Raw genomic sequence first — 15,403 nt, forward strand, 5'->3', positions numbered from 1 at the left:
GGCATAATCAAGTACTGGATCTGCTTAACAATGTTTAGATTTCATAGCTATGTGCATGGAATAACAGCTCTAGCTACAAATATATATATATATATATATATTTTTTTTTTAAAGAAAGAAAATTTGGCTATTGTAAGTTTGAACCTTGTAGTCCTAAACCCTTCTTTTCCCAATTTGGAGGGGAGTGACGGTTTTTTTAAATGTATTTTTTGATAAGGCAAAGCTTTCTAGCTTCTGTATTCTAGCAGGACTGTTTCTGCTCCATCACACCTAGCTGCTCTGCAGTGTACTACCACATGTTCCTAAGATGTTCTTCTCTTGTGTTTTATGATAGTGCATTATTTTTTTTACCCTGTCTTTCTCTCCCTGCATTCTTCTTTAAAGGTTCTCCCTTCTCTGACCATCTTTTTTGGGTGTGGGTGTGGGGGTGGGGGTGTGTAAAGATTGGTATAAAATTTACCACTCTATTTTACAATACATAGGTTTTTTTTTTAAAAAAAAAAAAAAAGGAGTTTCCGTCATGGCTTAGTGGTTAACGAACCCGACTAGTATCTGTGAGGACACAGGTTCAATCCCTGGCCTTACTTAGTGGGTTAAAGGATCTGGCATTGCCATGAGTTGTGGTGTAGGTTGCAGACATGGCTTGGATCCCATGTTGCTGTGGTTGTGGCACAGGCTGGCAACTACAGCTTCAATTCTACCCCTAACCTGGGAACCTCCGTATGCCATAGGTATGGCTCTCAAAAGACAAAAGTATATAGTTCAGTGACATTAAGTACATTCACATTGCCATCATCACTGTCTATCTCCAGAACTTTTTTGTCATCCCATAGTAAGATTATGTATTCATTAAACTTCTCATTCCTCCTGCCCTCCGTCTGCCTAGGCCTCCCTTTGCCCCATTTCTCTGTTTTGATGATTTCCTCCAGCCATGTGATGTCCAGTATCATCTCTATTCCTTATTCATGCATATATTCCTTTACTATTTATTTATTTATTTTCCTTTTTAAGGCTGCTCCCATGTATATGGAGGTTCCCGGGCTAGGGGTTGAATCAGAGCCACTGCTGCCGGCCTATGCCACAGCAACATGAGATCCACGCTGTGTTTGTGACCTACACCACAGCTCAGGGCAACATCAGATTCCTGGAAGCCAGGGATTGAACCCACATCCTCAGGGATATTAGTTGGATTCTTTTCTGCTGTGTCACAATGGGAACTCCCCATAATATTTATTGAGAGCTTGTTATGTATCAGGGGTTGGGGAAAGGGTAGAGGATACATGATGAATAAAGACTAACACTGTACCTGCACTCCTGGAGTTTTATCATCTAGTGGAGGAAATATATCAATATAAATAATTCTTATAACTGGTGACAAGTAATAAAAGAATGATCTTTGAGCTTGGAGAAATTAGAATTTTACTTTAAAGTGTTGTTTGGCCTAAGTCTTAAAGATTCAGGAAAATTTAAGTGGGCTAAAGGGGGAGGCGAGAAAGGGAGTACAATGTTCCGGAGGAGAGAACAGCATGTACAAAGACTCTGTGAGAGGCCCGTGGGAGCGAGTTTGGCATATGTAAGGAACTGGAACAAGATGGATTGGAGGAGAGTAAGGAAGGAAAAATCTGAGATAAGGCCAGAAAGATATATAGGAGCCAGACTCTGTGGGGCCTTAGAGACAATTGTAAAGGTTTGGGACTTTATTTTTTTAAAAAATATATGGGCAGAGGACCAGATGGCCAGCAGGCACATGAAAAAGTGTTCAACATCACTAATTATTAGAAAAATGCAAATCAAAATTGTAGTGAGGTATCACCACACACCAGTCAGAATGGCAGTCGTCAAAAAGTCTACAAATAATAAACACTGGAGAGGGTGTGGAGAACAGAAAACGCTTATACAGTGTTGGTGGGAATGTAAATTGGTGCAATCACTGTGGAGAACAGTATGAGGTTCCTTAAAAGACTAAATATAGAGTTACCATGTGATCCAACAAGTCCACTCCTGGGTATATATCCAGAGAAAAACATAGTTTGAAAAGATACCTGCACCCCAGTGTTCACTGCAGCACTATTTGCAATAACCAAAACATGGAAACAACCTAAAGCAGATGTGGTACATACATACAGTGGAATATTACTCAGCCATAAAAAAAGAATGAAATAATGCCATTTACAGCAACATGGATGGACCTAGAGATTATCACGCTAAGTGAAGTAAGACAGATAAGTACAAATCTCATATATCACTTATATGTGGAATCTAAAAAAAAGATACAAATGAACTTATTTATAGAAGAGAAATAGACCCACAGACTATTTATTTATGGTTATCAAAGGGGGAGGAGGGCTGAATTAGGAGCTGGGATCAGCATATACCCACTACTGTATATATAAAGTAGATAACCAACAAGGACCTACTGTACAGCACAGGGAACTATATTTAATATTTTGTAATAACCTGTAAAGTAAGGAAATCTAAAAAGTATACACACACACACGCATATCCCACTACCTCAAACTAACATGAAATTGTAAGTCAGCTATATTTCCAAAAAACAAAGAAAAGAAAAAGAACCTGTATCACCTGAGCTACCAAAAAAATAAATAAAAACAATGGGAAGATATTGAAGGGTTTTATTCAAGGGTGTAGTGTGTGTGGGCAGGAAGAAATGAATGGATTTGCACTTTGATAAGGTCATGCTTAGCTGTAGTATGGAGAGGAGGTTGGAGAGAGCTAAATATGGGATGCTTTTGAGGAGGGTTGATAGCTGAGGTGTGTGTCTTGAGAGGAAAGGGTCACAGTAGAGATGAAAATGTGTGGAAGGAAAAAGGAATGAACCAGATATGAAGGAATGAGGGAGAAGAAAGTATCAAGAGTGATTTCTAGATTTACAGCTTTTGTGATAGGATGAAAGTTATTCTGAAATAGAGACCCCAGGAAGAGAATTTGTTTCAGGACAAAAATTACAAATTTGGATATGGACATGTTGGCTCTGGAATGTGTTTGCCATATCCTCAGGGGATACATTAAATGGACAGCCTATATGGGATAGACTAAAGCTCAGGAAAACTTAGGCCTAGAAATATAAATATGAGGATTTGGGGGAATATAGACAGTAACCAGTGTTGTGGGTATGAAAAAGGTTTCTTAGGAAAAAGAATATGGTTTGAAGTGAGAAGATAAAGAGTTGAGGACTTGAAATGCTACTGATTAAATAAATAACCAAATAGAGAATACTCTTCAAAGGAGATCAAATTATAAAGAGATAGGAAGGAATGAACACCCCATTTTTGCTCAGGTTGATATCTCTGAGATCTGCTACATACTAAATATGTTCAAGTGTATCTTGTCTCATGGTGTGAATAAGTATAAAACTATCCTGTCCAACTTACTCTGCACTGGCCAACTAAATAGAAAAACTGAACCGAAAACATGTGTTCCTCTTCCCCAAACCAGTGCTCTGCACTGGTAGGCAAACCAGAAACTTCAGAACCATTTTATTTTATTTTTTCCATTTAGTAATCCCTTCTAGCTTTTAATACTCTTCTCCTTCTTCTACTTCTTTCTTCTTCAGTCACCTTTATTGCCTAGTTCAGTCTAATCTATTTAACATCAGAATTTCCATCAGTTCTTTTTTTTCCCTAAGCTGATTAGAACATATCATTCTTGCTTAGAAGTCCCTGATAGTGTTAGCATTGTTACTGAACAAAATTCAGACTCCTATGCATAGTATTAGGGTTCCAGGCCTCCTGTCACCTGGCCCCAGCTGGTTTTCTTATTTTGTCCCTCATCCTGGCTTTACCTTTCTAGATACTCACTCTCATTCCCTGGACATCCTATGCATTTTCAAGACACTGCTTTTGTTTATGTTATAAACACAGATGAAAACTGTTTCTGGCCTTTTCAGTGGCCTGTCAGATTCTACTCATCCTCACAAGACTGCTCCAGTGCCTCTCCTTCCAAAAAGCCGTACCTAGTTTCTCTCAGTTGTAATGAATCACTCCTTTACATCATTTCCATTAGTCCCTTTGCACCTTTATGATAGTACTCATTTCATTCTGCCTTGAAATCACTGGGTTTTTTTCTGCCTGCACTACTTGGCTATAGGCCTCTTGAGAAACAGTGCCATGTCACATTTATGTATGTATTCTGTATGGTACTTTGCTGATGGTCATAAATATTGAATAAGCTGTGGATTTTAGAATATGGTAGAGGAAAGAAAAATACTTTGTGTTAATTTTTGTATGTAATTGCATGTGATATTTTAGCCTTACTTTTGCACTATTTTTATGATCTTATATGCATAGCGTAAAATTTTTTCCTTCTTTTGACAGTATTCTCCCTGGCCCAGAAAACTAGGAGGAGGTGGAGGGGAGAGAAAGGCTTTTTCTCTTTTTTAAAAAGAGGATTCTTGTATATTTGATCCTAACCTGGCCTAAATAATCAATATTGCTTTATTTTTTTCAAAAATCCAAACTTTGGAGAGGCTATTTTTAAAACTCATTATTTCAGTTTTTTGCTGTTGTTGTTTTAATTAGCAATATGTATTTGTTATAGAAAAATGAGAAAGCACAAATATGCTTTTATATTCATTTTATTTTTATCTGTCTATTTATTTATTTATTTTTGACCATCGTATGCATTGGCTAACTTTAGGATCTCAGTTCCTAGAACAGGGAACTTATTTAGTTTAGTGGCTAATAATTTATTGAGGAGATACTCTTGCTATGATACTGTTACTGTTTGGTTTGGCTACTCTTTTATTTGCATAACAAAACTTAAGAATGGAAATACTTTGTTGGCATTATTAAAGTGATATATTTTCCCCACTACTATAGAAATGTTTCTGTATTTAAATTTAGATAGATTATGACTTAATGGATTTACTAATAGGAAAATTTTTGGAATATTATTAACCTTTTCTTCTATTTGATTTTCCCCTTGTCATTAATGCAGCTCTCAAGAGGCAGAATTTGTACAATAATCCTTTCAACTCCATGAGTTACACAAGTCCTTACAGTCCAAATGCCAGTAGTCCATATAGCAGTGGTTTCAATTCTCCATCCTCAACCCCAGTGAGACCTCCTATAGTCAAACAGCTAATACTTCCTGGAAATTCAGGTAAGGAGAAAATGATACAAAGTAATTAAGAAATAGTTTTTAACTTACTGCTCTGCATCAGAACATAACTTATTCATTCGTAGTTCAAGTTCTTTTATTTATGAAACCTGCAACTGATTAAGAAGATATCATTGAGAAGCTATTTAGTACCAGATAGTACTGTACTAGGCATCAGGGATACAGATAAAGCAGGTTACATCCATAAAGTTTTCTTTGGTGTGTATGTAAAAGTTTTTTAGTCTGGCTTGATTAAATAGGGTCACAAGCTTGATTCTTTTAAGCAAGAGATGCTTATTGAGTATCTTGTTTGGGTTATAAAAGCTACAGAGTTAAAACTGTTTTAGCGGGAATTTTAATAAGCTTTGATATTGTATTTAGTAGTAAAAGATTGTGTATGAATGTACCTAAATGATATGGAAGGAGGGATAGATTGCTATAAATTGAGGGAAGAGTGTTCTACTGTGGTTCTGTAACTGAGACTGTTACTCTGTAGTTTACTGTTCTTTAGAATTCACCCATTCAGTTATTCTTATTCCCACTATAGTTACAATGAATTATTATAACTTACTAAAAAGTTAAAGTATCGGGAGTTCCCGTCATGGCTCAGCGGTTAATGAATCCAACTAGTATCCTTGAGCACACGAGTTCAATCTCTGGCTTCACTCAGTGGGTTAAGGATCTGGTGTTGCTGTGAGCTGTGGTATAGGTCGCAGATGTGGCTCGGATCCAGCGTTGCTGTGGTATAGGCCAGCAGCAACAGCTCTGATTCAACCCCTAGTCTGGGGACCTCCCCGTACCTCAGGTGCGGCCCAAAGTTAAAAGTACTGTTAACTACCTTAAACTTTTGAGGTGCTTACTCCCTAGTCTATTCAGTTTATTGACCTTGATGTTGCTTTGTACATAGGTTGTTACTCTTTTTTTTAAGGATTTTTATTTTTTCTATTATAATTGATTTACAGTGTTCTGTCAATTTTTGCTATACAGCAAAATGGCCCAGTCATTCATATATACATATATATATGTACACACACACACACATTCTTTTTCTCACATTATCCTCCATAGTATTCCATCACAAATGGTTAAATATAGTTTCCTGTGCTATACAGCAGGATCTCATTGCTTATCCACTCCAAATGCAGTAGTTTGCCTGCTTTCTACTTATTTCACCCATGTCTGTCAAACTCAAAAGTTTGATATGCCATATTTGTTTAATATAAAGAATTTTATTCGGGTACTTTTCAAGACTGATCTTATAGTACTTTTCCTATCATGTGTACTATGCTCTTTTTGATAATATTAACTATTTTGTATTCTTCTTGCTCTTCTTACATGCCTTTCATGTTGGAGCTGACTCTTACGGTGGAGAATTCTAGAAAGCAAGATTTCAAATAGATCTGCATTAGAAATATTAGTGACAGTTTTGGATTTTTAAATTTTTTGCTAGAAGTTGATGATCTGATGAAAGCATTTCCTTAGAAGAAAGTTAGACTCTTTTGGATCTGTATTATCCTTTATTCCTCTGACCTGTCTTCTTTCCACTTTTTGGTTTAGAGTTATGAAATGTATTTTGTTTTGTTTTTAAGTCAGTCATTTTCTTCATCCCATCTTTGTGCTTCACCACTAAACTTCAGAGAACTCCTTAGATCCCTATTACTAGTTTAACAAGAGATTTCATAAACATGGTGTAATGTAGGAGAAATGAGCTTAGTGTTCCTTTTTGGTTTCTTCGTAAGTCTCTAAGCAATCTTGGTTTTCCTCAAGTTATGATTTTCTTGTTTAGGAAAAGTAGATGCTTTTATTCAAGGGAAAAGATGATGGTTTTTGCTAATGGTTGAATTGGGGAGGAGGAAACACCACATTATAGAGCAGTTTCATTGGCTACCTTATACAAGTTGAAATCTTCTAGAATGTATTATTATTGAACATTAATTACTTACCAGATACTGTATTGAAAAGTTAATTGTTAATTGTTTCATAGGAATATAGATAAGCTATAGATAGAAAAAAACGTGTTTTGTATTTGTCATTGTATATGACGAAGGAGTTTCTTTAGCTCTCTTTATTCTTAATCAAGTCAAGTTTTAATTTCAATATTTGGGAATTTTATGAACAGAAAAGGCAGAATAACATGAACCAATACTACACTTGATCTTAGCCAAGAGGCTGAGTTATTGCCTTTGGAATGGATAAGCAGTGGGATTTTGCTGTATAGCACTGGGAACTCTAACTAGTCACTTATGATGGAACATGATAATGTGAGAAAAAGAATGTATATATGTATGTGTGACTGGGTCACCTTATTGTACAATAGAAAATTGACAACACTGTAAACCAGCTATGATGGAAAAAAATAAAAGTCATTAAAAAAAAAAACAATGAACTGAATCTAAAGCTGTAATATCAAGTTAATTGCAACAGTGTTTATTCAGTTTTGTTTCACCAAAGTTTGAATTATTTTTTTAAGGTAATTTGAAAAGTTCATCAGACAGAAATCCTCCACTCAGTCCTCAGTCCTCTATAGACAGTGAGTTAAGTGCTTCAGAATTAGATGAAGATTCAATTGGATCCAATTATAAGCTAAATGATGTAACTGATGTGCAGATTCTAGCTCGGATGCAAGAAGAAAGTAAGTATTTAATTGTTAAAGTTCATGTCTTTACTGCATAATTTTGTTGTGGTTATTAAATATGTCTTAAACAGTGTTGTTGAATAGTAATGTAAGAGTAGAAATGTTGAAATTTCAGAGGCTTATTTAACATGTGGACTGGTTTGTGCATTAACTTGTTTTTACGGTCCATTTTATGTAGAGCAGTTTGCTGTGTGAGGAGCAAAGAAAAGCAGGCTATGATGCTATGCTTCCGTGACTGGTGATCATACGCTCCATGTTACTCTGCACCGTAACTCACTACTGTAATCATTACTCTAGTGCTCTCTCTTTCCTGAGTGTAGACCAGGGTTTCTCAATTGTTCCTTCATTATTGCCCTCCTAAGGAGCCTATCTAGACATTTTCTTCCTTTTTACCTACCCCCACTCCCATTAAATTTTAATACCACAGATGATATATGCTCTATATATCTCTTTGTGCACTGTAACAGGCACAAACTATTACAATAGCTAAGATTTTTCACACACCCCCAAAACCACTTTTTTCTCCTTGGGGCGAATATCATCTTTCTTAAAATGTATGGTATAGTCTATATAAAGGACCTTTACGAGAAAATTGAAATTGTGACATAAATAAAGCATGTGGTATGCTTTGCGAAGTGGTCCTTGTAACTTTTTGGGTCACAGATACCTTTGAGAATCTGATAAAAGTGCTGTCCCCTGTCATTCACAAAATACGCATATGCACAAATTTTTTCATGCTATTTCAAGGGCTCATCAGTGCCCTGGCTCTCTTCAGAATGTGAGATAATGGTGATAGTATTATTTTTGCCTGTACATTTTATTGTAAAATGCCATAGGCTTAACGTGAAGGAAGCAGTCTCTCTAAAAATGGGAATTTTTAGGAGTTCCCACTTGGGTGCAGAGGATTACGGATCTGGCATTGTCTCTGTGGTCTGGGCCTGGCACAGTGAGTTAAAGATCTAACGTTGCCACAGATATGCAGTTGGTTGCAGCTGCAGCTCAGATTCGATGCCTGGCCTGGTAACTTCCACATGCTAAGGATGTGGCCAAAAAAAGAAGAAAAAAAAATGATCCCTTTTATCTTTACAATGAAAAGATCCTTAAGCACAGATTTTAGAATTTTGACAGTTGACTGAGGTAATGGAGCAGTGCTATAATTGAGTTGAAAAATTGTCTGTTTAGGCTCTTTTTAAAATTAAATATGTAGTAAGTCTTATCTAACTATAACATTAAGAAGTTACAGAATGTTTCTTACTCTGCTAATTTATTTCCCATTTTCACACAGCTTCCCTTAGAAAGATAGAAGGGCTTGGTGCTTATTTTGTCTTTAGCCCTAAAAACTAACATGTTACCGTTTTCTTCTATAACTTCGTGCAGATAACTCCTCATAGGAAGTACGGCATTGTCAGCTAGTGAGAGGCTAGTTATTGTTATGGATATGAAAAAAGAATAAAGTATGCTGCCTAATTATCACTTTGAGTAAACTCATTCACTTCTTTTAACCCTGACTTTTTAGACTGTGGTATTTTGTTGGAAATTAACTAGCTATGTGCTGTAGTTTTCATATTGTGTGCTGGTAACATAATAGAAATTTTAGCCTTATTTCAGTAATCCTTTTTAAGCCATCCACATACACACATATTTCTTTTCCTGACAAATTAAAAAAAAAAAGATGCTAAAAATGTGATACCTCCTTGAAAACACCAGTTTTTTTTTTTTTAAGAGAATGATTTTCCTTTTTACAATGTTGTTTCTCCAGTTTTTTTGATAGCAAAAATGGAGAGTAACAGATTTGAACTATTGCCTAGTTAAGCCCCCTCAATTTTCTTGGGGGGAGGGGGGCACACCCACAGCATGCGGAAGTTCCCAGGCCAGGGATCAGACACCACAGCAGCAACCTGAGCTGCTGCAGTGACAGCACCGGATCCTTAAACTGCTGCACCACAAGAGAACTCATTTCTTTCCTTCCTTCTTTTTTTTTTTTTTTTCTTTGTAGGGCCACACCTATGGCATATGGAAGTTCCCAGGTTAGGACTACAGCTGCAGGCTTACGCCACAGCAATGACATTGCAGAATCTGAGCTACATCTGTGACCTCTGCTACACCTTGCAGCAACGCTGAATCGTTAACCCACAGAGCATGGCCAGGGATCGAACCCACATCCTCATGGACACTATGTCAGGTTTCTAACCTACTGAGACACAATGAGGACTCCCAAAGAAGTCCTCATTTCTAAGATGTCAAACACAGCCTCATGATAGACGTGACTTCCCTAAGATCCCCTCGTTAGTGGAGAGCCTGCAGCAGGATCCAGATTTTTCTTTTCTAAAACAGTGCTCTTCTCACTGGGTGACTTAGGGCCATGTTTGCTGTATCGCGATACTAAGTAACTTGTCATTTACTACAGTGCTCCCCAAACCTGACTGAAGGGCTAGATGGGCCAAGGAATCTGTAGTTTTACAGATACCGTGGTATGATTCTCATCCACTACTTTGGGAACCTTATACCACTGTCATTAAACTTCCAATAGTTGGCAGGAGTTCCTCAAAATATTATCTATATTCTGTACTTTTTCAGTTGTAATTTTTTTCCTCATTGAATATGTATCAACATTTTTTTTTTTTCCCATTCTGGAAGTTTTTATACTGTTTGAAGGGCTCCTAAGGTTGCTTGGGTGTTTCTGGAGGTATCAAGATAAATAAGGGACGCCTTTGAAAATTCTTACTTGATGGCTTATAATGTAAGCCTTTTTTTTGAAGTCTCTTGGGTTATAAAGCAACTGAAATCATGTTTGTTCCCAAGTATTGAATTCCTGAGTGGAATAGAAGTTTCCTTTATTATCTTCGTAAGATTAATCCAAGGACTTTAGTATTCAAGGAGTTAATTTACTCACTGCTTTATTCTTTTTTTCTCTCATTTTTAAAAGTTTTATTGAAGTATAGTTTATTTACAATGTTGTGAAAATTTCTACTCTACAACAAAGAAATTCACGTCATACATGTGCACACATCCATTCTTTTTCAGATTCTTTTCCCATGTAGATCCTCACTGTTTTAGTCTTTACCCTGTTGGACAGCAGTTGTTTTCCTCCAGTTTACCTTTAATAGTAATCTCAAATTTAGGTTATTGTCTTTTGGAGTGGAAATATTTTTAAACTAATGGTTCTATTTTTAATATAAATTTTGGATTCAAGAAGAAATGTTGAAATTGGGCAGACACGTATGAATTTAATGCAATTTAAAAATAGCCTTTTAGGGAGTTCCCTGGTGGTTCAGCAGAGCAAGTTAAGGATCCAGCGTTGTCACTGCTGTGGCTCAGGTTTGATCCCTGGCCCAGGGACTTCCACATGCTGTTATTTAAGGGACACAACCAAAAAAAAGCCTTTTAGCTGTGATGTATGCATCTTTATCTGTGGGGAGGTCCAAGATAAAGGGGGTTTTCCTTTTACTTTATATCCTATTTGAATTTCTCAGTGATAATCTTTTGCTTTTAAACCTTAAAAATACTTAAATGTTTAAAAATATAACTAAAGAAATAAAATAACACGTTCATTATTATCAGGTCTCCGGCAAGAATATGCAGCCACCACGTCTCGGCGCAGTTCTGGTTCATCTTGCAATTCTACAAGACGGGGTACTTTTAGTGATCAAGAACTTGATGCACAAAGTTTAGATGATGAAGATGACAATATGCATCATGCAGTATACCCTGCTGTTAACAGGTTTTCACCATCACCACGCAATTCACCTCGACCCTCACCTAAGCAGTCACCCCGAAATTCACCTCGTTCTCGATCTCCTGCTCGGGGAATAGAATATAGTCGAGTGTCCCCACAACCTATGATTAGCCGCTTACAGCAACCTCGCCTTTCACTTCAAGGCCACCCCACAGATTTACAGACAACCAATGTTAAAAACGAAGGTAACTCTAATGTCTGGAAGAAAGTTGTTCTTCATATTTCAATATAAAAAAATTTTTTAACCAAGGTTTTGTATTTCAGATATGTAGATCAGGAATTTAGTAATACTGAGTTTTAGTAATACTGAGTCAGTTCAAAAGTAAAGGAGAAAGTAAATTTAATTGTACTCGATTATGTTAGCTTTGCTTTGTTACATTTGTAAAGTGATCTGTGTATAGATTTTGATTTAAATAATTTATGATTCTTTTTTTATTTCTTTTTGTAGGGCCGCACCCACGGCATACAGAAGTTCCCAGGCTAGGGGTCACATCGGAGCTGTAGCTGCCGGCCTGTCCCACAGCCACAGCAACATCAGATCAAAGCTAGACCTATACAGCAACGCCATATCCCTAACCTATGAGGGAGGCCAGGAATTGAACCGGCATCATCATGGACACTAGTTGGGTTCGTAACCTGCTGAGCCACAACAGGAACACCTATGGTTCTTTTTAAAGGTTCTCCTCATTTATAGAATCTGTATTGAGTTGTTTTTTTTTTTAATAAGACATGTACTTCCTGTTAGCTCTTTTAAAATATGCAGAACACTTAGAGAATTTGACTTTTGAATGTTAATATTTTAATTCTTTCTCCATCTGAAAGAATGTTTTGATTTTTTTTTTAATTAAAATTCTGTTGTCATAGAAAAACTAAGACGCAGTCTTCCAAACCTATCCCGGACATCTAATACACAAGTTGACTCAGTGAAAAGCAGCAGAAGTGACTCAAATTTTCAAGTGCCAAATGGAGGAATACCTCGCATGCAACCTCAGGCTTCAGCCAGTAAGTATCTTTCATGTATCAGTTATTTAAAGAAAAATGAAAATTATTTAATTTTGTGTTGAATAGCTATATTAAACTGTAGTAAAATGTTGTGATTATTAGTTAATATAAGATATTCATAGCTATATTAAAATATAAAATTTGTCCTTATAAAATACACAGTTGTTTCACTGCTTTACTTCTGTATGAAACAGTGGTCTCTCTAGAATTTTATTTTTTTATTTTTACTTTTTTTTGCTTTTTAGGGCCGCACATGCAGCATATGCAAGTTCCCAGTCCAGGGGTCGAATCAGAGCTGCGCCTGCCAGCCTATGCCACAGCCATAGCAACACAGGATCCAAGCCACATCTGTGACCTACACCACAGCTCATGTCAATGCTGGATCCTTAACCCACTGAGCGAGGCCAGGGATCAAACTCACATCCTCATATTAGTTGGGTTCATGACTGCTGAGCCACAACAGGAAAGCCTTCTCTAGAATTTTAAAATAAACAAGTTCTAGCTGTCTAATATTTAAATATATATGCCTTAAAAACCTCATAATCTGCAGTACTGCACATTAAAAATGACAGAATTTGGGGGAGAAATAGTCCTGAAACAGACCACTTAAAACCCAAGCAGCATTTTGGGGTTAGCAGATATAAGGTATTATACATAGAGGGGGTAAACAAAAGATTCCTACTGTATAGCACAGAGAACTATATTCAGTGTCCTCTGATAAACCATCATGGAAAGAAATATTTTTTTTAAAAGTGTGTATACATATATATGTATTGTATATCTTATACATTATACATGTATATATGTATAACTGAGTCACTTTGCTGTATAGGAGAAATTAACACAACATCGTAAATCAGCTGTACTTAAATTTAAAAAAAAAAATCAGTAGAATATTAATAAGAAAATAATGATCCTATAAAAAATCCTAGCACATTAAAGGCATTTATTTCATTTCTTAATGAAATAAATACTCCAGCAAATGTAGAATTTTATTTGTTTTTTTTTTAAAGCTGAAGGTAACAGTGGGAAGGAAGGGTTGAGACTATTGAACTAAGGAGATGTATGCAACATAAACAAAGACCAGAGAGAATCATGCAGAAGGAACTTCTAAGACAGAGTGGCCAAACTGAGCCAAGAAGTGATGTGGGAATAGGTAGGCGCTTTGTACTTTACTGTACAAAGTGATTAAAAAGGAATTGAGCACTTCCCCAAAAGTATTGCTTATTATCTAGGATAGATATGAGCATGCAGTCAAACTAATTTTGAACAAGCCATCAGAGTTATTTCTGCCGTCTTAGAAAGGCTTAATATGCGTGCCTTCTGTCGCACAGTTCACATCAGTTTTGTAGTCTGATGCATTCAGTTCCTGTATAGCATATTTACTGTCAGTGGTTAAAATGGTCACAGTGATGTGTTCCTCTGTTTCCTCAAAGCCATGAGGAAGAAGTGATACAAACATGAAGTTATTGACTGTTCATTTATAACTTGTTTATTGAGTAACACAACTTTGAAAAGCATTTCAACACTTTTCAAATTCCCTTATACTCTTCTTTGGCTCCCTTATGTGTAGCTGACTTTGTGTTAAGCTGCTGTTACTCAGTGGCTCAAAAATCTGTAGACCGGGGAGTTCTTGTTATGGTGCAGCAGAAACGAATCCGACTAGTATCCATGAGAATGTGGGTTCAACCCCTGGCCTTGCTTAGTGGGTCGGGGATCGAGCATTGCTATGAGCTGTGGTGTAGGTCGCAGATGCTGCCTGGATTTGGTGTTGCTGTGGCTGTGGTGTAGGCTGGCAGCAGTAGCTGCAATTTGACCCTGAGCCTGGGAACTTGCATATGCTGTGGAAATTGAGGTTTTGAAAGGTTATATAACTTATCAATGATCATACTATATAGCTTGTAAGTAGCAAGTTGGGATTCAAACACACGTTGATCCTGCTTGAAAGCCAAATTCCACTTAGAAAGATTTATCACGTCAGTGGTTTAGTACTAAAATAGAAAAATTATACAGAAATATCATTTGCCTTTTTCTAAGATAAACTCTAAAAATTTAAGGCCCTGGGGAAAATCGTTACCTGGAGATTTCATTTCTTTAGATAGATACATGCAAAAACATGTTTTTGCACCAAATTGAATTTTAAATTTAGTATTCTAGGTCTTGTGAACTGTGTGTTTAAGAGTACCATTATGATACTCATATGAATAGGGATTCACAAAACTTGAATAATGAAAATGAAGATGTAGTTTAAAACTCTTAATTAGCCCTGAAGTAGTGAGCGATAGGTTTTGTACCTTTAAGCCTGCAAATTAAGTTGATTTGATTTAAGACTATGTTGTTTCTAGGGTTTTCTTCCCCCTTGGGAAGAGTAGTCCACAATATTAAATATCATTCTAATACAATAGAAAAGAAAATTTTATGTCACTAAGATTAAATAACAAAACTCATGAATATTATAAGCTACAGTTTTACAGCCTACGCACAGATAATCCAAAACACCATTCATACTTGGCTTTCCAGAGGTGCTTTAATACTTAGTTTGAATTGTTAAATTCTCAAAACTTTACATAATATATCTCCAGACAGCTTCCCAGTACTTGGATGAAACCAGCTATAGCTATATCCTTTTTACCTCATTCCATTTTTCTCAGTACCAACTGTTTACTCAGGGCTGTCCTCTTAGGCCTTTGTACATGCTCTTTATTCATTTAAACTATTCTAAAATCTCAAAGCAGTATGGAAATGAAAAATAATTCTTCACAAAAAAAAGAAAAGAACAGGTTGAAAACCTAGGATAAAAATGTTAGTAATAGGAAAATGTATTGACCGTATCTTAAACTTTATGATAATTACTTGTTTTCTCTAGTACTATAATTACCATTGTATAATCACCTGCTGATTCTCTAGACTTT

General features: G+C 36.3%; 1 protein-coding gene across 4 annotated transcripts in view; it reads left to right on the plus strand.

Annotated features, from left to right (window-relative positions):
* The window catches only part of SLAIN2 (SLAIN motif family member 2), an 85,374-nt gene that overhangs the window by 39,613 nt on the left and 30,358 nt on the right, over positions 1–15,403 (plus strand). For 2 of the 4 annotated variants that reach the window (XM_005666635.4, XM_003356917.6), the window contains exons 3-6: positions 4,957–5,121; positions 7,589–7,750; positions 11,315–11,674; positions 12,354–12,491. In XM_005666635.4, coding sequence (XP_005666692.1) covers positions 4,957–5,121; positions 7,589–7,750; positions 11,315–11,674; positions 12,354–12,491 — 825 coding nt within the window. Of the gene's footprint in view, positions 1–4,956; positions 5,122–7,588; positions 7,751–11,314; positions 11,675–12,353; positions 12,842–14,225; positions 15,266–15,403 lie in introns of those variants that run through there. The other 2 variants (XR_014812423.1, XR_014812424.1) reach the window with 2 other exon arrangements.

This window comes from Sus scrofa, chromosome 8 (assembly GCF_054392235.1).
Source record: "Sus scrofa isolate SSC_HxYL_T2T_F1_AM1 chromosome 8, Sscrofa_HxYL_maternal_Yorkshire_Landrace_v2.0, whole genome shotgun sequence".
Classification (NCBI taxonomy): domain Eukaryota; kingdom Metazoa; phylum Chordata; class Mammalia; order Artiodactyla; family Suidae; genus Sus; species Sus scrofa.